We start from the raw sequence: 23,655 nt of genomic DNA on the forward strand, positions 1-23,655 counted from the left end.
GTAAACCCAGTATCTTTTTCAGTATCATTCTCAGTCCTACCTTCTTTTCTCCGTCTATTTTAAATTTCTTCCTCAGTACCCTTTACTATACATAAACACGATATATGTTGGTTGTATAGCATGCTATAAAGGAAGGATGAAGGAAAAGGATAGCAAAGGCAGATGAAGTCAAAAGAAGCTTAGACAGAGAAACAAGGAGAGTGGGTGGGTGGTCGGAGAAACCATCACAGCGGTGATTCCCAAAGTGGGATGGTGGGAGTCTTAAAAAACATAATCAACATTTCTATCTGGAAAACACAGAAATACATTTGACTTTGGGAATATAAACTGCGAGAAGTAAAGCCATCTGGGATATAGAGATATGCAGAAGCCAGGGTGACTGGCACTGAGGGCGCCCCCCAGGAGGGTCTAACAGCATGAGGCCTGCACACTGAGCCGAGGGGAGCGTGGGATTAAAGGGCTGGGCACACTGGGTACGGGAGATCTGGTCTTCACTCGACCTGTAAGTCACTGACACCATCAATGAAGTCAGAGAGAGAAAATACTGAAGAAAAATAAACTCAGTGCTGAGACTGAGGAAGTAGCAATAAACAGAGCAGAAGCACAGCACTAAGCAGGATACAGGTCAAAAGCTCAGAAACAGCTGAGTTGGGGCTGGTCCACCAGAAAGCAAATAAAATCAGGGAACAAAGACAACAATGGAAAACGAGGCTCTCTGGGGCGGAAAGCCAACAACTTCTCACTGTGACTTGACAAGAACTTCAAAATCCATTTCATCAGCTAAAGGAGAAAAGCATGTCACATTACTACTCTTGATAAATGGAACAAATGAAGAAAGAACATTGCCCAAAGGAAGCTTAACCTCTGAGAACATGGGCCCAGAGTAACACTTCTCCAGCAGAGTAACTCTGCAATTTCATCCAAGAAGGAAAACTAACAAGGCTGTATCAAAATCTAAGAATATAAACAGAATTTCTAGATGTTAAATCCAAGAGCCCTCTAATGCATGAGTTCTGAACCAGGGGCATGGGCTCTACAGAGGGGCTGTAGGGACTCTCAGTTTGCAATATAAAATCATGTGTGCTCCCCTAGAGAGAGTATCCATAGATTTTATCCAATTCTCAAAGAAGTCTGTGATCCAAACAAGGTTAAGAACCACTGCGCTAATATAAACGTGATTTCAAAATACTTACAAGTGATGTGTTGAAATGTCTATGTAAATACACACTTCCAGAGTGTACTAAGGATACCAGTTTCGCAAGATGTTTATTTGTGATAACCCCAAATCGTACTGTTCCTAGGTAATCTGAAACAGAAAATTTTCCTTTATTAAAAAGAAAAAGCCTATGCCTTAAAACAACCACAAAACCCAGTGATCAAATCCTGACGCACAAATTCCCCAGAGCAAAGCTCCTTTTGGGCACCTAGCCTAGACAGAAAAGGAGAAGCCGAAGAAACAACCTCCTGAAACAGACCTCACGTCTACTCCTGTGCACCTGTCTCTGACAAGCACTTGCACTGTGTCCGTCCGTGTCCCCCCGAATCATTAGCCCCACCCAGGCACATGCTGTGCTGTCTGGACACTTCCACGGCCAATTCCTTCTCATCATTCAGATCTCAGCTCTGACCCCACCTTCTCTGAGAAGCCCTCCCTGACCACCCGCCTCCGGGAAAACACTCAGAGGATGGTCTGGAAGGGGAAACTGGGGCTCCCTCCTGACTCAGGTCCTCTCTCTACCATTACTCTAATTTTTTTTGTTGTTGTTGTGGTACGCGGGCCTCTCACTGTTGTGGCCTCTCCCGCTGCAGAGCACAGGCTCTGGACGCACAGGCTCAGTGGCCATGGCTCACGGGCCCAGCCACTCCGCGGCATGTGGGATCTTCCCGGACCGGGGCACGAACCCGTGTCCCCTGCATCGGCAGGTGGACTCTCAACCACTGCGCCACCAGGGAAGCCCTACTCTAATTTTTTAATAGCACTTATTAACTGGTACATAATCCTACTGATTTATTTAGATATTCTTTGGTCCAACTTCCTCTTAAGTTCTGTGAAATCAGAAACCTTGTTTATTGCTGTTACCCCAGCACCTAAAGCAGTGTCTGGGCATCTGCATATTGACCTCCTGATTAATAAATATTAGTTAAATGAATTAATCTAGCATATATAGTAACTCATAAATTAGTAAGAAAAAGAAAGCAGTTAAAAATGGTCAAATCACAGAAAAGGAAATATAAAAGGCTAAAAATACACTCAACCTCACTATTTCAGAGGAAAGCAAATGAGAACAAAATGCCACTTTTCACCTTCAAAATGCCCAAAATTTGAGACACAGGAAATATCAAATATTGATGACCAGCAGAGAAACGAGTACTCTGATGCAAAGCTGGTGGAAAGGGTAAAATGGCAGCCGCTTGGGAGAGCATCTGCTGTAGTGACCACAGTGGGACAGGGACACAGCCTGCAGCCCCACAGCTCCACTTCTTAGTGTCTACACATGTGCACCAAGAGACAAGCAAGGACAGTCACCAAGAAGTACTCTGCAGCTGTTAAAAACAGTGGGGCAGGGCTATCTATACAACATAAATAGATTTTCTAAGACACATATGAGTAAAAAAGCAAGCTGAAGAAAGATAAAGTATACCTTTTATGTGGAAAAAAGCGTCACACATAAAATGTTTTCCCCTACAGGCACGTATGTTTAGAAATGTATACAGAATCTGAAAGGATAATAAAAATTGTTTCATGTTGGGGGATGGAGATCAAAGGGGACTTTATCCTTAGGTGTGAAGCTTTCTTTTCCCCCCCAAGGAGTATATTTAATGTAATATTTGTGTGATTAAGAACTGACTAAACTATCTAGTATTAAAGGAGGTGGATAAGACGGTGTAGGAAAAGGTGCATTCTTTCCTATCCCCTTTCTGCTTTATTAGCAAACGTTAAATAAAATATCAGTTAAACTTTAAATGCTACCAACTGATATCTAAGTAGTTAAAATATGAAGGTGCTAAACACACGAAGTTTCTAGCTTAACCACACGGCCCATCTTCCAGCAGTGGCGGCATCTTCCTCTCAGAGGAGGAGTGGCTGTTGAGGATGAGGTGAGAGTGACCGTGTCCCTAACGGCAGCTGGACAATCTAGCACAAACCTGATGAGTTTAAAATGGCACAAAACCAAAGAAACACAAGAAGAGTAAATCAGAAATGGGGCTTCCCTGGTGGCACAGTGGCTAAGACTCCACGCTCCCAATGCAGAGGGCCCGGGTTCAATCCCTGATCGGGGAACTGGATCCCGCGTGCCGCAACAAAGATCCCGTGCGTCGCAATTCTAAGACCTGGCACAGCCAAATAAAAATAAGTAAATAAATAAATATTAAAGAAAAAGAAGAATAAACCAGAAATGACGGAAATGGCTTACTTACAGGGTGGGTGGCAAAGAGGGGGTGGGTAATGGGAACTGGAGAACAGGGGTGAGGCAGCCTGACCTTCCTCTGAGTATCAGAACCACGGCAAAGCTCACAGCCTTCACACACGCAAAAACTAAAATCATGATACCAACTAGCATGTGTGGGGATCCAGTGGGGAACAACAAGCACTAACAAACCAACCTAGCTGTACTGCAAATGCATCACACCTCAGTGAAGGGGTGGTGAGTGGGGAGAAAGAATGAACCAGAAGAGAACAGCAAACGGTATCTTGACTGAATACTGTAAAACTAAAGACGATGAGAGCCAGGCTTCTCAGGGCAGGAGAAAAGTTACATACGAAGAGGGGAAAGCTAAAATGAACTTTGCGGTGTTAGATTGGAATCAGAAAAAATTAGTATAAACTTATGACCTTTTGTATAACCTTACAACTTATGACACAGAAAACAGATATAGAACTAGGGAGGCACGCATGTGTGTGGGTATAAATACGTATATGTCCTAGCTCTTTCTGCTGAAAGGGCCTAGAAGTAATGACACCTAATACTGAAGAGCATATCTCGTACCCAGATCTGGGTTTCTAAATGTCACTCTCCAATAAAAAGAAACCAGGGCTTCTTGGAGAAGAGGCTGATCCCAGAGCTGGGGCAAAGGAAGTACAAGATGAGCCTGAAACATCTTGTCAAGTCAGAACGAAAGATGTGCTCATAAAAGGAGGGAGATATGTTCAAAGGACACAGGCGCCAACCCAAGATGCTCCTAATGGCCAAAGCCAGAACAATTTGAGCAACAAAATAAACAACCAGTATTTTTCAAAAGTGTCAATATCATGAAAGACAAGGAAAGAGTGAGGAATTGTTATAGGAGGAGACTAATTAAATGTGATGTAGGATCCCAGATCAGATCCTGGAACAGAAAACAGTCATTAGTGAAAACACTGGCAAAATTCAATAATGTCTGCAGTTTAGTTAATAATCCTGTACCAATGTTAATTTCTTAGTTTTGGCAAAAGCACCCTAACAAATGGTTAAATAATATGTGAACCATGGGGGAAGCTAAGTGAAGGCAGGACGTTAGGAAACTCCCTGTTCTATTCTTCCAACTTTCCTGCAAGCATAAAATTAGTTCAAAATTTAAATTTAAAAAAATGGCATAGGGCTTCCCTGGTGGCACAGTGGTTGAGAGTCCACCTGCCGATGCAGGGGACACGGGTTCGTGCCCCGGTCCGGGAAGATCCCACATGCCGCGGAGTGGCTGGGCCCGTGAGCCATGGCCACTGAGCCTGTGCGTCCAGAGCCCGTGCTGTGCAGCGGGAGAGGCCACAACAGTGAGAGGCCTGCGTACCGCAAAAAAAAAAAAAAAAAAAAAGGACAGCTGCCTGCACAGAGCAGATTCTAACATGCCCAAACATGTTATAATTTCAAAATTTTATTTTTTACAGAGAAATTTACAAAAATCACACATTTTTAAAGTTCCTGCATATAGTGGAAATCTTGCTGGACGAAGCAGCTTAAGTTTGCAGTCCCATGTGTACAAGGAGTACATGAATTAGCAGAGGAAGTTTACAGTGTCAAAATGACACAAGAAAGTAACACTTCTCATCTCCATATCCAGAACATTCTGTTAAGCAGGGCTCCAGGGCTTTCTACAATAGGGGCCTTTGTCATTTATAAAATGAGTAATTTTGTCCTAAAATGAAGCTTTAATACTTTAATTAAGGTCTTTGAATGTGTTAATAATTTAAAATAAATTCAGAATCATGCTCTCCCCTCCCCCAACAATGGTCCAACACAACGGCATGATCCTATTCAGTTAATAATAATATGGGCTTCCCTGGTGGCACAGTGGTTGAGAGTCTGCCTGGCGATGCAGGGGACATGGGTTCGTGCCCTGGTCTGGGAAGATCCCACATGCCACAGAGCAGGCTAGGCTCGTGAGCCATGGCCGCTGAGCCTGCGCGTCCGGAGCCTGTTCTCCGCAACAGGAGAGGCCACAACAGTGAGAGGCCCGCGTACCACAAAAAAAAAAAAAAAAAACAATAAAATTTCCAAACTTGCACAAGTCTCTTAGATAGCCTCATCCACCAGAGTGCAGACAGCAGAAGAACTACAATCCTGCAGCCTGTGGAACAAAAACCACATTCACAGAAAGATAGACAAGATGAAAAGGCAGAAGGCTATGTACCAGATGAAGGAACAAGATAAAACCCCAGAAAAACAACTTAATGAAGTAGAGATAGGCAACCTTCCAGAAAAATAATTCAGAATAATGATAGTAAAGATGATCCAGGACCTCGGAAAAAGAATGGAGGCAAATATCGAGAAGATGCAAGAAATGTTTAACAAAGACCTAGAAGAGTTAAAAAACAAACAAACAGAGATAAACAATACAATAACTGAAATGAAAACTACGCTAGAAGAAATCAATAGCAGAATAACAGGCAGAAGAACGGATAAGTGACCTGGAAGACAGAATGGTGGAATTCACTGCTGAACAGAATAAAGAAAAAAGAATGAAAAGAAATGAAGACAGCCTAAGAGACCTCTGGGACAACATTAAACGCAAAAACATTCGCATTATAGGGGTCCCAGAAGGAGAAGAGAGAAAGGACCCAAGAAAATATTTGAAGAGATTATAGTCGAAAACTTCCCTAACATGGGAAAGGAAATCCAGGAAGTGTAGAGAGTCCCATACAGGATAAACCCAAGGAGAAACATGCCAAGACACGCAGTAATCAAATTGGCAAAAATTAAAGACAAAGAAACATTACTGAAAGCAGCAAGGGAAAAATGGCAAATAACATACAAGGGAACTCCCATAAGGTTAACAGCTGTTTTCTCAGCAGAAACTCTACAAGCCAGAAGGGAGTGGCATGATATACTTAAAGTGATGAAAGGGAAGAACCTACAACCAAGATTACTCCACCCAGCAAGGATCTCATTCAGATTCAATGGAGAAATCAAAAGCTTTACAGACAAGTGAAAGCTAAGAGTTCAGCACCACCAAAACAGCTCTACAACAAATGCTAAAGGAACCTCTCTAAGTGGGAAAGAGAAGAAAAGGACCTACAAAAACAAACCCAAAACATTTAAGAAAATGGTAATAGGAACATACATATCGATAATTACCTTAAACGTGAATGGATTAAGTGCTCCAAACAAAAGACACAGGCTTGCTGAACAGTTACGAAAACAAGACCCATATATATGCTGTCTACAAGAGACGCACTTCAGACCTAGGGGCACATACAGACTGAAAGTGAGGGGATGGAAAAAGATATTCCATGCAAATGGCAATCAAAAGAAAGCTGGAGTAGCAATAGTCATATCCGATAAAATACTTTAAAATAAAGAATGTTACAAGAGACAAGGGAGGACACTACATAATGATCAAGGGATCAATCCAAGAAGATATAACAATTATAAATATATATGACCCCAACATAGGTGCACCTCAATACTTAAGGCAACTGCTAACAGCTATAAAAGAGGAAATCGACAGTAACACAATACTAGTGGGGGACTTTAATAACACCTCAGTTACACCAATGGACAGATCATCCAAACAGAAAATTAACAAGGAAAGACAAGATTTAAATGACACAATAGACCCGATAGATTTAATTGATATTTATAGGACATTCCATCCAAAAACAGTAGATTACACTTTCTTCTCAAGTGCACACGGAACATTCTCCAGGACAGATCACATCTTGGGTCACAAATCAAGCCTCAGTAAATTTCAGAAAACTGAAATCATATCAAGCATCTTTTCTGACCACAATGCTATGAGACTAGAAGTGAATTACAGGGAAAAAAACGTAAAAAACAAACACATGGAGGCTAAACAATACGTTACTAAATAACCAAAAGATCACTGAAGAAATCAAAAAATACCTAGAGACAAATGACAATGGAGACACGACGACCCAAAACCTATGGGATGCAGCAAAAGCAGTTCTAAGAGGGAAGTTTATAGCAACAAGTCTACCTCAAGAAACAAAAAAATCTCAAATAAACAATCTAACCTTGCACCTAAAGGAACTAGAGAAAGAAGAACAAACAAAACCCAAAGTTAGCAAAAGGAAAGAAATCATAAAGATCGGAGCAGAAATAAATGAAATAGAAACAAAGAAAACAATAGCAAAGATCAATAAAACTAAAAGTTGGTTCTTTGAGAAGATAAACAAAATTGATAAACCATTAGCCAGACTCATCAAGAGGGAGAAGACTCAAGTCAATAAAATTAGAAATGAAAAAGGAGAAGTTACGACACCACAGAAATACAAAGCATCCTAAGAGACTACTACAAGCAACTCTATGCCAATAAAATGGACAACCTGGAAGAAATGGACAAATTCTTAGAAAGGTAGAACCTTCCAAGACTGAACCAGGAAAAAATAGAAAATATGAACAGACCAATCATAAGTAATGAAATTGAAACTGTGATAAAAAATCTTCCAACAAACAAAAGTCCAGGACCAGATGGCTTCACAGGTGAATTCTATCAAACATTTAGAGAAGAGCTAACACCCATCCTTCTCAAACTCTTCCAAGTAACTGCAGAGGAAGGAACACTCCCAAAATCATTCTATGAGGCCACCATCACCCTGATACCAAAACCAGACAAAGATACTACAAAAAAAGAAAATTACAGACCAATATCACTGATGAATATAGATGCAAAAATCCTCAACAAAATACTAGCAAACAGAATCCAACAACATACTAAAAGATCATACACCATGATCAAGTGGGATTTATCCCAGGGATGCAAGGACTCTTCAATATATGCAAATCAATGTGATAAACCATATTAACAAACTGAAGAACAAAAACCATATGATCATCTCAATAGATGCAGAAAAAGCTTTTGACAAAATTCAACACCCATTTATGATAAAAATTCTCCAGAAAGTGGGCAAAGAGGAAACCTACCTCAACATAATAAAGAAAAAAAAAATCTCAATAAACTGTTAGCCAGGTAACTGGCCAGTTATAGTCTCTATTAACCATCCAGTGCAAGGTGTCAGAAAGACACCTGCAAGATGTAACAACAGCTTGAAAGAACATCTGGGTGAAGGCAGTAGTTACTGAGCAGTTTCTGTAGCAGGTCACACAGACACTAAGTAGGTCAAGGTGACCACAGCATGAAGACTGCTGCCTGCTACAAAAGGTGCTGAGTCCTTGGCCCTGTGTCCCTCAGCTACAAGGCAACCCACTGCACACACAGCCACCACTAGGCTCCCCATGAGACGTGGGGTGAGCAGAATGAATACTATCATGCTGATTCGCTGTCTGTGTGCTTTGAGTAACAAACAGCCTTTCTTTGATCCATTAAACATTGTCTACTTTTAGATGTATTGTAGGTTTACCCTTTGCTATCTTTTATGAGACTAGGGTTCTTTTCTGCCACTAACAGAATGCTCTACCCCTGCTTCCCACGCCCCCACAGGTGGAGCTTCCGCTGACCTTCTTGCACCTTCCACACACCACTGTCACCATTTACCTCATGGCAACCACCAAGGATGCATCGAGAATGGAAAGATCTGAAATTCCATCTGGTTTCTATTCAGATTCATCTGGCTCACTTGTGACCTTTCTGGTGTGCATTCAGGTTTTTTGTTTTTGGCCACTGCCTAATGTTTTAATATCAGACTACTTCATTTTGCTTAAAACCACTGCTTTAAATTCAATTTTTAATATTAAAACTTCAGTTCAGTATTAAGGTAAAGCAAACACATTCTGAGGCAAGACCTCAGTGAGGCAAAATATTAAAATTCTCAAACATTCCAGAAAGAACAAGAATTCGTTTCTTTTGTTAGCAAAAGAGAATAGTTTTTTCTTTTTATTGAAGTATAGTTGATTTACAATATTGTATAAGTTTCAAGTGTACGGCAAAGTGATTCAGATATGTACATATGTATATATATATATTTATTTCAGATTATTTTCTACTAATATATTTTTAACTGTGCTTTAAAGTTAATAATAAAGCGTCCTGCCAGAAGCAAAGCTACACAATTCGCACTCAGCAACTACCAGATTACCAAGACTACCAGGAGGACACTCTGAAGCATTAACTCAAGGATGTGCCTGCAGGAAGGAGACTCAGTATCTTAGGAAATAACTGTTTTCCCCGGGATACTTGGATAATGAGGCCCAGGCCCTGAGTGCACTGTCCTATGTTGTAGCCACTAACCATATGTGGCTAATGAGCACTTGAAATATGAGCAACCGAGGGACTAAATTTTAACTTTATTTGATTTTAATTAATTTAATTTAAAAGTGATACTCAATTCAGTTATCAGAAAATGTTTAAGTATGTTTAAGACAACATGGGTATGTAACCTGAAGCTAATATAATATTGTAAATCAACTATATTTCAATAAAATAAGTAAAATGAAACAATATAAATATTTGGTATATAAATCACTTTTTCAACTGTAAATTTTATGAACTCTAAATACAGATCAAGTATGTCCAATGAACATTTAGCAGCTGAATTGAGATGGGGCTGTTAAGTATAAAAGACTTGGTTCAAAAAAAAAAAGTTAAATATCTCAATAGTTTTTATGCTGATTACATGTTGAAATGCTAATAATTTGGGTACACTGGGTTAAATAAAATATAAATCATTAAATTAATTTTACCTATTTCTTCTTAAATTTTAACGCAGCCACCAGGAAATTTTTAAATACCTCCGTGGTTCATCTTATAGTTCTACTGGACTGTGCCAAGGTGGCAATGATGAAAAAGCAAGATTCATGTAACTCAGGAAGAAGATTAGGCTAAGATAATAAGCCCACTAGCCAGTAAATCTTAATAATGGACAATTATCTGGGAAGGAAACGTAAGACAAAGATTTTTTCGTGAATGATTATTTTTAAGAATCCAAGAGCAGAGAATGATTATTTTAAAGAATGTGCCCCACTCTCTCCTTCGGAAAGGAAAAGGTGGGACTCTAAACCTTGTGACTCTGGGTATAAACTGCCGAGCTTCTGAAATTAATTCTCTCTGAGGGCTAGAGTAAACAGCACTTGGTGTCCTACAAAGTAAGGTACCCAAGGATACAATGAAATAATGAGCAGAAATGCTGGAACTGAACAACATGGAAATTTTTACATCAGGACTGGCCATCTGCTCTCCAGGAGGCTTTCATGTGAGCTAATCTCTGAGGGATCATAGGACAAAATGGAATATCAGGTCAAGAAAAATACTGATAAAGGAAACTGCTAACAAATAAACCATGAAATACTTCAAAACTGAATACCACTGGGTTAAGTCACATGGCTTTTAATCTACATGGCTAAGTTATTTACTCCCTGGGGAAAATTCTCTCACTTCTTTTTTTTTTTTTTTTTTTGCGGTACGCGGGCCTCTCACTGTTGTGGCATCTCCCGTAGTGGAGCACAGGCTCCGGACACGCAGGCTCAGTGGCCATGGCTCACGGGCCCAGCCGCTCCGCGGCATGTGGGATCCTCCCGGGCCGGGGCATGAACCCGTGTCCCCTGCATCGGCATGCGGACTCTCAACCACTGCACCACCAGGGAAGCCCTCTCTCACTTCTTTACTCTGGGAAGTAGTGACACTCCCAAAGGCAAACCTGTATTGTGGTACCTTCCACCCTGGCAACGATTCTCATTTTACTCTATACTCTGCCATTTTTATTAACTTCTGCTTTCCAACTCTTCTTTACAAGGTTTTGGACAAGGAGGAAAAAGGAAAACGACAGGATTATATAAAAAGGAATAACAACAGCCCCTCCAAGATTACTCAGCATTTACATGGTGATTCATCATCATTCGCTAGATGATTTCACACACTTTAAATGCATTCATTAAAATGAAAAAATCTTCAAAGAAATGCAATAGTTTATAGAGATGTTTGTTTTCAATGTATGAACTATAGCTATTGCTTGCATTTTTTTCCACAGAAATCTGACTCTGAGATTTGTATACTGTCAAAATTCTCTTTTCTTTTTTCTATTTTTGGCTGCGCCACATGCCTTGTAGGATCTCAGTTCCCCAACCAGGGATTGAACCTGGGCCACAGCAGTGAAAGCACTGAATCCTGACCACTAGACCACCAGGGAACTCCCTCAAAATTCTTAATATAAAGCACAAAGCAATTATCTAGAAAAAAACTCTGGCAATATGGGCACCAGAGATACAATATGCACATTCTGGTACATGCCAAAATACTGCTGAACTCTAAGTAAACATGTAACTCCTTAGCTGTGATTTTTCTCTTTCTTGTGAGTTAGAGAGGAGGGCAAGAAAAATATAGTTCCAAATACATCATTTTAGGGGAACATAAACTATAGAAATATGCACTGTTCTATATACTAACATGATAGTAAACTTAACACCCTCACACCATTGTTCTCATTTAACCAGAGCATAATATTAAAATGATCAATTCAAATATGTCCCTTGTGTGTATTTCAATTAAATTCCTTTAAAAAAAAAAAAACCCTCAGGGAGGCAAAGACTTCACAAAAGAAACACATCTGCTTAGAAATCCCTCCTCCATCCCCTCTTACGCTGCTCTTAGGGTCTAGGATAGGTGTCACATATTCTTCTTTTTTAAATAACTCTTTACAAATATAAAAACAATTCTTAGCTCCCAGGTCTAAAAAAAAACAGGCCAAGGGCCAATGCATTTTCAAGCTGAAGTTTCCTTTAGAGGCCACTAGGGCAAAGTTCCCTTATCCTGCTGATGGGGAACCTGAAGACCAGTGAGAAGGGGTGACTGGTGAGCTGTGGTCACACAGGACAGCTGCCACTAACATGACTGATCAGGACAGTCAGTTTCCGACTACTTGTTAGGAAGATACTACTAAAGTCTAAGGGAAAATCAGAAAACAACATTGGTTGCTAAGTGGGAGACACAGCCAACGAGTGCAACAGGAGTTCCAAGAAGGGAGCCAGTGGATGGAAATCTCCACTTGATGTCCACAGTGTGCCAGACATCATGCTGGCTGGGCAATATTTACAAATCCCAGAGGACTTCAGTTAGGCCTTGAAAAATTAGGAAGGCAGATAACAACTAGGGCAAGGCATTGCATTTTAAGTAGTATCATGGGCAAAGACCAGGAGGTAGGAATCACCATATTGTGCCACCTGTCCCACCTCCAGAGATTACAGAGGCAGATGGAGTGATGTGGTCCTGGATTCCTATCTCACTCCTCATTTACTGGTACATGACTATATCAAGTTGCTATTTCTGCTGTAACAAATTACCACTAACTTAGTAGTTTAAAAAAACATAAATTTATCTTACAGTTCTGGAGGTCGAAGTCCAAAATGGGCCTCATTGGGCTAAAATCAAGGTACAGCAGGTAATGTTCCTTCTGGAGGCTCTAGGGGAGAATGCATCTCCTTGCCTTTCCTACCATTTAGAGGCTACCTGCATTCCTTGGCTTGAGGCTACCTGTATTGGCTTGTGGCCCTTTCCGTTTCAAAACCAGTAATGGCCGGACAAGTCCTTCTCATACTGCATCACTCTGACAATATTCTTTGCCTCTCGATGCCACTTTTAAGAATCGTTCTGATTACACTGGGCCTACTCAGATAATCCAGGATTAATCTCCCTTTCTCAATGTCAGCTGATTAGCAACCCAAATCCATAGGCAACCTCCATTTCCTCTTGCCATGTAATGTAACATATTCACAGGTCCTGGGGATTAGAATGTGGACATCTCTGGGGAGCCAATGTTCTGCCTCACAGTGTCCTGGATTCTGTTAACAACCTCCTCCAAGCCTCAGCTTCCTCACCTGAGACAGTAACACCGAGATAATAACAGTTTCTACTTCAAAGAGTGGCACTGAAGACTGGATCATCCAGGTAAAGCCCTCCGTCCAGTATCAGCTTATCACGCTCAATGTTACATAACAAGTGGTCAAGTGGAGACCAGAATGGGGTTTGTCTGCACTGAGTCAAGTCGTTTCACTATAAGTTTGTGACTTTATTTTAGAAGGTGATCCCTGAGAGGTTTCTAAGATTTTAGTTTTTGGTTCTTTGTCTAGGAGTCTTATTTCAGCTTAAACAAAACAAAAAAACCAAAACCCCCCAACAACCTTGAAGAAATAGGATCAAAAATCAAAACACACACATACACACTACTAAAACAGGACACCTTTAAAAAGGTAGAAAATACCACAAGACAATTAGAAAGTAAAGATGGTGTAATTTTTCAAATACACGGGTTCAAGGAATCAAAATATCTACAAATGGGCACTAAATTTAGTTCTGAGCTCTCCGCACACCTTTTGCTCTTCTCAACGCCGCCTATCTTCCACTCTCCCGTTCCTTACACACTTACCTGAAGGCTGACCCCTCATTCTCCTGGGAAATCCTCCCCACCTCCAGTCTTCCCTGAACTGATCCGGACGCCCTACCTCCGTGCTCCGACGAAGCCTGTCACAGATGTGTCACTGCACTCACATTGTGGGTAAGCCCACCTGTTGGCCACACTAGCTGGTGGCACCCCGATGGTGAGGAACAAGTTTTACTCCTCTTTACGGCTGTAGCACAAAGTGGATCCTCAAATGTTTGTTGAATTAATAAATCATGCTTCTGAAGCTAATTCAAAGTGCGGGGATGTCTGTTTTTGGCCTTAGTGCTTATCTAGCAGCACTTACAAGGCTTAAGAGATGTCATAATAGGAATAAAAGCATTTCCTATGAAATATGATTACATCCTTGCTAAAATAATAGCAACATAATTAAAAAGTCAATTTTAGGTATGGGAACAAAAGGTATGGAATTTCTAATGTGTATTAATCAGTACCCAGAGGGCCTCAGAACACAGGCAGTTAGTTAGAAAAAGATTTCCCTCTTTAAGCGAGTATAGTGACAACAAATGACATTATGTGGGAAAACCAGTGACCTAGAACCTGTTTCATTCACGGGGAATCGTTAAACCCAACGCTTGGTCCAAACTCCCAAGAGTGAGACCCAGGAACCTGAGAAAATAAAGCAATTTCAGAGTCAACCTTGCCTAAGAAGTCAATCCCTTGTCTTTCCAATGACTTTAAGAATGTCACTTTCAGGATAAGAAAATCCTACTTTTCATACCTCTTGATGTTGTACAAAGTTTCACAATCTAACAGAAAAGTGCTCCAAAAAAAGCTTTATTTGTTAATAAGGATATGGAGGAGGGAGCTTCTTGTGCCCTGACTCAATTCTACCAGCAAATCACAGCACCATCAGACGCCACCTAGTGGAGTAGAGGGACCCTACACTGGAATTACTTCTTCCTCTAAAAAATTCATTACAACTATTTTCCAAAGGTGTTCCTTAGAAAACTAATGCCTCAAGGTTCCCTTGCCTCAACTATGTTTAGGAATTCCTAAAGGTGAATGAAGGGAGTGGAAACGACGTCTTTAGTTAACAGTTTAGTGTATTTTGAAGATCACATTTAAGTATCATGTGAATTTCAATTCAATTCATGAGAACTCTAGTGTCAGGGGATGGCGAGAAGCCAAGAAAAAAGAGTAAGGAGAATGAGCCAGGCAGGGACTCCATCCGGTCCACTGGGAGTGAGTCCTGCACACTGGTCTATGGAACCTGAAAGGCCAGGCATGAGGAGAAGTGGTGGCGGGAGGGGATCCAAAATGACTCAACATCCCTCTGCCAAAATCACTCCAACCTGAGCAATTTCAAGGTAAAGTATCATTTAACTAGTCATTCATTCAAACTTTTAGTTAATTGTTAAGAGTTGTAGGAGAAAGACAACAAAACCTTGGCCTCAAGGCGCTCAATAAATACTGTCTGAACAAACCAGCTCAAATTTTGGTGGGACAGACGTGCAGTCAGTTCCACAGCGAGAACACCATGCAGTACTGTCATCCCTTGGTGTCTACAGGGAATTGGTTCCAGCCCCCCATTCCCCTTGGATACCAAAATCCATGGATGTTCAAGTCCCTTATATAAAATGGCATAGTGGGCTTCCCTGGTGGCACAGTGTTTGAGAGTCCACCTGCTGATGCAGGGGACACGGGTTCGTGCACCGGTCCGGGAAGATCCCACATGCCGCGGAGCAGCTGGGCCCGTGAGCCATGGCTGCTGAGCTTGTGCGTCCAGAGCCTGTGCTCCGCAACGGGAGAGGCCACAACAGTGAGAGGCCCGCGTACAGCAAAAAAAAAAAGGCATAGTATTTTCATGTAACCTATACACGTCCTCTGGTATACTTTAAATCACCTCTAGATTACTTATAACAACTAATAGACTGTAAATGCTAAGTAAACAGTTCTAATTACAACATAATGCTATGGAAGTAGTTGCCGGGTACATGATACATTCAATTTTTGCTTTTTGGAGCTTTCTGGAATTTTCTTTTCCCTAATATTTTCGATCCAGGATTGGCTGGATCCAAAAGTAAAGAACCTGTGGATACGGAGGGCCAACTACACAAAAAACAGCAGGTATGGAGTGCTCCAGGAAAAGGGAAGAGGAAGACCTGTGTCTGCTAGTCGGTCAAGGTACATACTATCTGGTGTAGATGCTTTTAAGAAAACAGACACAGTACTTACTTCAGGCGCTTTCAGCCAATGGCTTTCTCATTAAACTGCTACAGATTTTCAGACTATTACTTTATTCACACACAACGTACTTCACACATGATGTGGCCTTGTAAAACAAGCATTTACCCTTACCTCCACCCTCTCCAATTTTACAGACAGAGAAACTGAAACACAGAAAAGTTAAATGTTTTGTTCAAGTTTATAACCCTGACAGGGGTAGACAAAGGCTAAGGACCAGATACTGCCAGATCCCAGGCCACTGCTTGTCCCCCAGGCGGCACTGCATTCCTTTTGAACAAAATTTGTTGCAAATTTTCTCTTTTAAAAAGGTCACTGGGGCTTCCCTGGTGGCACAGTGGTTGAGAGTCCACCTGCCGATGCAGGGGACATGGGTTTGTGCCCTGGCCCGGGAGGATCCCACATGCCGCGGAGCGGCTGGGCCCACGAGCCATGGCCGCTGAGCCTGTGCATCCAGAGCCTGTGCTCCGCAACGGGAGAGGCCACAACAGTGAGAGGCCCGCGTACCGCAAAAAAAAAAAAAAAAGTCACTGAATCATAACAGAATATAACAACATTTTACCAGAAGAGATTTTTACAGTAAATAATGAAATAATCATAAGATGGAAGAAAATCAAGTAAGCAACTTAAAAATATCAGCCCCTCTACCAAATTTTCTTTAGGCCTGTCTGCCAAGATCAAAGGTGGAAAGGCTCCAAGAACAGGCTCTGCAGTCTGGGAAGAGTGAAGAAGTACAAGAGATGGGCTTCCCCAGGATCCTGAAACACACAGACTGCCAGCCCACAGTTAATCATTCAGCACTTTAAAAGGATTAACCATTAATGAGGGATGTGTAAGACCTTTTACAAAAAACTGAAAGGAAGATTTGAATAAATTAATATCATGCTGTGATCCTAGAAAGGGAAGCTAAGATTTATGAACATGTCAATTACCTCTAAGTCAACCTAAACATTTAATAAAATTCCAACCCAAATTCAGCCAAATGCATAGATGGATATAAAAGAATATTCCATAAAACACCAGAACTAGAGGACACAGAGTCCAGAGTTCACCAGGTAATTCCTTACAACGTAAAAAATGAAATTATATTTACTCGTATAAAAAGAGGGATCTAGACCAAGAGAAAACACAGAAATAGACCCAATTACATATTAGAAAATATTTTGTGATAGAACAGGCATCATCAAGATGAAGGATAAAGAAAGCATTATTTTGTGAATGGTGCTAATTGATTAGCCAATAAGAAGGGAGGAAAATCAATTATGTTCTGTATTTTAAGCCAAAGTAAATCCAGGCAGCATAAAGTGCCAAATAACTTTAAAATTCAAAAAGAAGTGAACTAATTAGTGACCAGATTTTTCTAAAAAAATAAATCAAGAAAAAGAACCACAGATTTAACTACATGAAAATATAGAACTGCTAAATAAAAAATGATAAAGGTAAAATGGTTAGGAAAATAATGGACAGAAATATAACAAAAGGGTTACTGCCCACACCACCTAAGAGGAGGGCCGACATCAACTGACAAATCAGGACCAAGTTGGAGAGCAATAGGTAAAGGACACAGGTAACTGAGATGTCCCCTCTCTCAGCAGCCCCACAGCACCCAGGCAGGATGCTTCATATATGGTACATTCTCAAAATATCTGTAGACTGATGGCCAGCTAGCTTCAAGAAACGAATGTTAGACAGTGTCCTGGCTATTTCTAAGACAATTAAAAAAAAAAACATTTAGGCAATGGAAAGATGTGTATTTTATATATGCTTGTGGCTTGGTGAACCAGGAGATCTGCTTTCTACCACAACAGACTAAACAATTCGTCAGTTAAGCTCTCTATAACCAAATGTTAAGTGTGTCAAATGTTCCTCAGGCCTCAATTTGTGTAAACAATAGAAACACAACAATGACCTAGAATTTACATTCCAAACTGTCCCATTAAAAAAAAAATCTGCACATGTTTCTCTTACTTAACACTGGCTATTAATAATAAGTAAAATACCATTTGACTCCAGGGTAGGAGAAAGAAAAGGGGGAAAAAACCCAGATGCTCAAGGCAAGATTTATTTTAGGTAATCCTTCCAAATTTGTCTTTTTCTTCTAAAAATGGTTCATTAAGCTTAAGTGGGAGTTTACCCAAAAAAATGGGGTATAAATTATTCATTAGAATGAACTCAGTTCTTGCAAAGTTCATATGCAGCAGGATTTTATAAGACCCAACCAGAATCACAAGAGAGGGAAGAAATGTAGTACAGGTAAATTGAGCTAGATTTATTCTGAGAAGAAATTTCATGTAATCATTTGTCAAAATTAGTGATTTGACCAAAAGGTTCATTTTGTACCTTCAAGTCGTTTTCATCCATTTATTACCTTCCTTGCTTAAAAAAAAAGAAAAAAACAAGGGTAAGTCAACTTTAAAAAAAAAAAAAAGGGAGGAAAAGTATAATTTCTTATACTTAGAAAGGTTTTTCCAAAAAGAAGCAAAATTTTGGAAACCTCTGAATGAAAAAGATGAATCATAAACACACAATATAAGCCAACTGGATAACAAAACATCCTTCCAAATCTTGAAATAGCTTCTCCAACTCAAGTACTTGAATGCTGTCATCATTTTAGTGACTGACTGTAGGCTACCCTTTTATACAAAATCTTCAAAGGACTTTATTTAGTTTTCTAAGAAGATTTTTTTTTTTCTAAGAAGATTTTTGAACATCTATCTGCTTAAGCTTATTTAAGTTGATAGTATTTTGTTTTCAAAATTCAAACTCTGACTCACTGAGCCTTCTTAGTCACCTGAAGCTGTGCAGCTCAAAGTCTTTCAAGTGGACAGAAGACACACCTAATGTGACAGCTTCAGTTCCTCTCCCAGAGTCCCCTGCATGAAAAGCATGAATACAGTAGATTCTCTATGTATAAAACCTTAAGACAATGGACATATTAAAATAGCCAGTACTATAATTATTTGACGTATTAATAGTATACTATTATAATACCCCCCCAAAATATTGAAGCAATGTAATATCCAGTAATAGGAGGATGACTACATATTTTTGGCTGACCTACTGAGGGCAAGATGACATGGCCATCAATCTGATCACTCATTTGGCAAATAGTGATTGAGCCCCTGCTATGTGCCAGATGCTGGAGAAAGAACACTAAACTGAAGACAGACAATCCCCACCCTCAGAAATCTCCCAGCCCAGGGAAGAAGACAGACAGTAAACAAATCATCTCATAACTATACATATATTGGGTGGGCCAAAAAGTTCATTCAGGTTTTTCCGTAAGATGTTATGGAAAAACCCGAACGAACATTTTGGCCAACACAATAAATACAAACTATGTTGAGTGCTATGAAAGAAAACAACAAATCTCTCTCCAGGGGGGTAGACTGTGGATGTGATATTTGAGCTGGAATCTGAAGGATGAATAGGGGTTTGACAGGTGGACAGCTGGGCCCTGGGGAGTGGGGAGGGAGAGGGCACATTTCAGGAAGAAGGACTAGCACAAAGGCCCTAGTGTGAGGAAGGAGGGGTGAGACTGGATACCAGTTAAGTGCCCACTGGCCTAGGGTAGAGGTGGGAAAGGGGCTTGGACCAGAGTGGTAACAAGGAGATGAGGAGCAGATCAAAGTATCTAGAAGAGAACTAACATAAGGTCATGGCTGATACAGAGAAACAACATGGAGCAACAAGAAAAAATGGGCAACATGAAAAACGTTTAATTTAAAAAGTAGGACACTCAAATAATACATGATTTAGCTAAGTAAAAAAATATATATGGATTTGAGAATAGTGAACCTGGCAGTAGGCTTATCCTGTAACGTGACATGACTTTCATCCTTATAGAAATACTTCTTGAAGAAAATGTATTCCTAAATTATGATACATCCAACTGACAATACAACCACTGAAAACTTTGACCAAAATTTGTAACGCCACACAAAAAAAGAGATTATGATATAATAAAATTTGAAGTGCAAAATATATCATTGCAGACGCTGTGTGATCAAGCTACATTTTAAAAAATAATAGTCTCTAAACATTTAAGAGGCTATACTTGAAATAGCACAAAATTTTGTTTGCCAGTGCACCATAAAATAATGTAATTATTTAACACAAATACAGAGAAAAAGAATCAAGAAAACTAAAATATATAATCATAAAGATAACATATGCAACAGAAAATATCAATATACAAACATTTCTATTCAAGTACTAATGTCTTAATATGAATCATGTTTACCTTTCTTTAATGAATGTAATGCTGAAGTGAAGAAGGTCAAATAACCAGGAGGCTGGGGTGAGCCACTGAACTCAAAGTACCCGAGTACTCCAGGCTGCAGAACAAGAGCAGAATTAGGTGCCTGGGGTATCACTGGTCACTGCGTAAAGGGAAATATTTCAAAACAAGAAAGACATGCCATTATAATTTAACAAATTCAATTTGTTGCATTTCATTTTTAAATAAGCCTTTGAAAAAAGTTGCCGGTTAGGGCTGACCTTTCCCTTCATTTAGACAACAAACAGGGCAGGGGATGGAGTGGCAGCAGCTTTTACAGAGGCAATTCAGAGCTGAAACTTCCTAAGCAGGTCTTTCCACCCTCTGTAGACAGTTCTCCTACATCCCTGGTTTGAAACCTCACTGTCAAGTTCAAGCACTCACTTGCTTTTGTTTAGCAACTCCAGGCAAACTAGGTCAATGATCTATAACCTTTCTTACATTTCTTCCTCAACCTCTTCCCCGCCTCACTCCAAACACACCTTCACACTTACTGGAAATCAGGCTACCTCTGACTGGCTCCACTGGTGCTCAAGGTCATCCTTTGAGGGGCTCCTTCTTCCCCACCACACGCAGAACCCAGCATTCCACAATGGCACCCCTCCTCTCTTGTCAGGTCAGTCTGCTGAGAGCCCTCTCGCTCCTCCACCCCAATTTCCACCTGCTCATTCCATTTCTCTAAGCTTAGCACATAATACCCCACCATTCTGCCAAACCAATTAACTGTCCTCACCAGACACATTCTGCCTTCTTGTGCAGAATAATTTCTTCCTTCTTAGAAGGCCTTGTGGGCACTCGTTCTGTCTGGTTTTGTTCTATATGTTTTAAAAGCCCAACTGTGAGATTCTTGAGGAAAGAGTGCTGGGCTTGGAGTCAGAAGACCTAAGCTCAAGTCTGACAGTTAAATGATCTGGAGTGAATGAATGCTTCAATGTGAAGCTCAGTTTCCTCATCTGGCAAATGGGGACCATTCATCATGGGGTTGCTGAGAAGAATGAGCTTGATGAACTATAAAGCACTTGGCAAATGTAAAGGGTTCTTTCTAGCCCTAAAACACACAGCACTATGTTTTTAATAAATAATTTTGGAGCTGATTTGATCATTGGGACAAAGTCAGATCCAAAAAGTACAACAGAAATTTAACCTGTTGGTAAAGTTTTAAATCGGTATGTTGTATAAAAGGGGAAATTTCTGATTGTAGTGGAACATACTATCTTTCAAATCTAAATCACCTGTTAATTCTAGTAAGATTCCATTTTAAATAGATTAACTGGTTTTCACTCTGGTAGAAACTGAGATGGTCAGAATGTTTGATCTTAACTTCTAAAAAAATCTAGCAAATAACTAATTTCTCAAACAACTGAGGAAATCAGAAAGTAGTCATTGAAACAGGATTTTCTTTTTTTTCTTTTTTTTTTTTGCAGTACGCAGGCCTCTCACTGTTGTGGCCTCTCCCGTTGTGGAGCACAGGCTCCGGATGAGCAGGCTCAGCGGCCATGGCTCATGGGCCCAGCCGCTCCGCGGCATGTGGGATCTTCCCGGACCGGGGCACGAACCCGTGTCCCCAGCATCAGCAGGTGGACTCTCAACCACTGCGCCACCAGGGAAGCCCCGAAACAGGATTTTCTTTTGCTAAACTCCTTAAAATGTTTTCAACAAGCTGATCCAGAATTGGCTCAATGTAGAATTATACAGTGTTTGGGTTCTTAAGGTTTCAAACCCAGGCTATGATGGTGTATAAGCCTTTCTACCATGAACAAAGGAAGACAAGATCTTCAGAAATTTTAGTCACTTAGTTAATACTGGATACAAGATAGAAATGAAAAGTAACAGAAAGAAAATAGACTCATTAGTTTCTTTCAATTCTGACCAATCTCCTAAACCAAAACCAAATGGAATAAATTGGTTCTAAATATTAAGAAATGTTTCGTGGCTAATAATTAAATGAGGTGAGTTTCAACCTCTTCTCCCATCTTGTTATCTCAGGTGGCTTCACAGGAGGAGACATATGGCCCATAAACATGTATCTCTCTACATGCATGTATGCAACTACATATGTGTTTATGTAAATACACATTAATGGAAGTAAAAATGATGTGAATTCCGAGTCTTCATGAGAAACCCAGATTAAACCTTTAAAAATGAATAAAGGTTAGACCATTTGCAGGGGTCCTTTATGGACCTTTCTACAGTATAAGGGTTTATTCTTGTTGATGGTACCACTGCTACAGTTTTCCAAGGGGCTACATAGCTTCTATGAAAGGGCCTGTATCCTCAGAAGACCTGGTACTAAAATTTCCAAGTAGTGTGACCAAAGAAATTCCACAAACAATACAAACAACCCCATAAGTAAAATTATTATTACTTTTCATTGCCAAAGAAATGAAATGAAGATCATAAGATTAAACAACTAAATGAGAGGATTAAAAGTTGTATAAATTATAAAATACTAGCTCTTTGAAAAACAAGACAGGCTTCCCGGGTGGCGCAGTGGTTAAGAATCCGTCTGCCAATGCAGGGGACACGGGTTTGAATCCTGACCCGGGAAGATCCCACATGCCGCGGAGCAACTAAGCCCACGTGCCACAACTACTGAGCCCGTGCTCTACAGCCTGGGAGCCACAGCTACTGAAGCCTGCACGCCTAGAGCTCGTGCTCTTCAACAAGATAAACCACTGCAATGAGAAAGCCGCACACCACAACGAAGAGTAGCCCTTACTCTCCGCAACTAGAGAAAGCCCAAGCCCACGTGCAACAACGAACACCCAATGCAGCCAAAAATAAATAAATTAATTTTAAAAATATATATATATATAAAATAAAACACAAGAAACAGGCAAAGTATATTTTAGGTACTATTTTTCAAATATTCACAATACTGTGAGTCTATTAAATTTTGAAAAGTGGCATGTTTAAGGATATAACTTAAAATTAATATTTCAAAATAATAAAAAGAGGAAATAACGTGAAGTGATAGTTATCTGTTTATTTCTATTGCAAATTATCATTTAAAAGTTATTAAACTGGCTCTGGTTACACGTTAGGTAAAATAAATTTTGCAATCATTTCCCCAAAGTTTCAGTGTCTCTCCAGGCAAAGCTGTATTTGAGAAATGATTACACATTTCAGAGTTTCCTCCATAGTTCTTTCTTAAATCTGGAAAAAGGGAAGTTTGGGGAACAAAACATGCATATTCACATAGGTCTACACCCCTTGTTTGCTGGGTTGCAAATAAACCCAGGGGCTGGTTCAAAGCAGACACCTTGGCCCCTGCCTCTTACTTTTGAGGTTCTCTTTCAGGTGAGCGGGCCAAGCACGTGAGCCAGCCTGACCCTGGGCTGAGGTTGGAGTGGAAGGCTGCTGGCACGCAGGCTGTCCCTCTTCACTCTGATGCTCACCAACATGT

General features: G+C 40.3%; 1 protein-coding gene across 4 annotated transcripts in view; it reads right to left on the reverse strand.

Annotated features, from left to right (window-relative positions):
• The window catches only part of TXNDC11 (thioredoxin domain containing 11), a 65,448-nt gene that overhangs the window by 19,632 nt on the left and 22,161 nt on the right, over nt 1-23,655 (reverse strand). For 3 of the 4 annotated variants that reach the window (XM_032603771.1, XM_032603770.1, XM_032603772.1), the window contains 2 exons: nt 20,214-20,307; nt 1,194-1,306 (listed from right to left, as the gene is read on the reverse strand). In XM_032603771.1, coding sequence (XP_032459662.1) covers nt 1,194-1,306; nt 20,214-20,307 — 207 coding nt within the window. Of the gene's footprint in view, nt 1-1,193; nt 1,307-2,642; nt 2,818-20,213; nt 20,308-23,655 lie in introns of those variants that run through there. The other variant, XM_032603773.1, reaches the window with a different exon arrangement.

Source organism: Phocoena sinus, chromosome 15, assembly GCF_008692025.1.
Source record: "Phocoena sinus isolate mPhoSin1 chromosome 15, mPhoSin1.pri, whole genome shotgun sequence".
Classification (NCBI taxonomy): Eukaryota; Metazoa; Chordata; class Mammalia; order Artiodactyla; family Phocoenidae; genus Phocoena; species Phocoena sinus.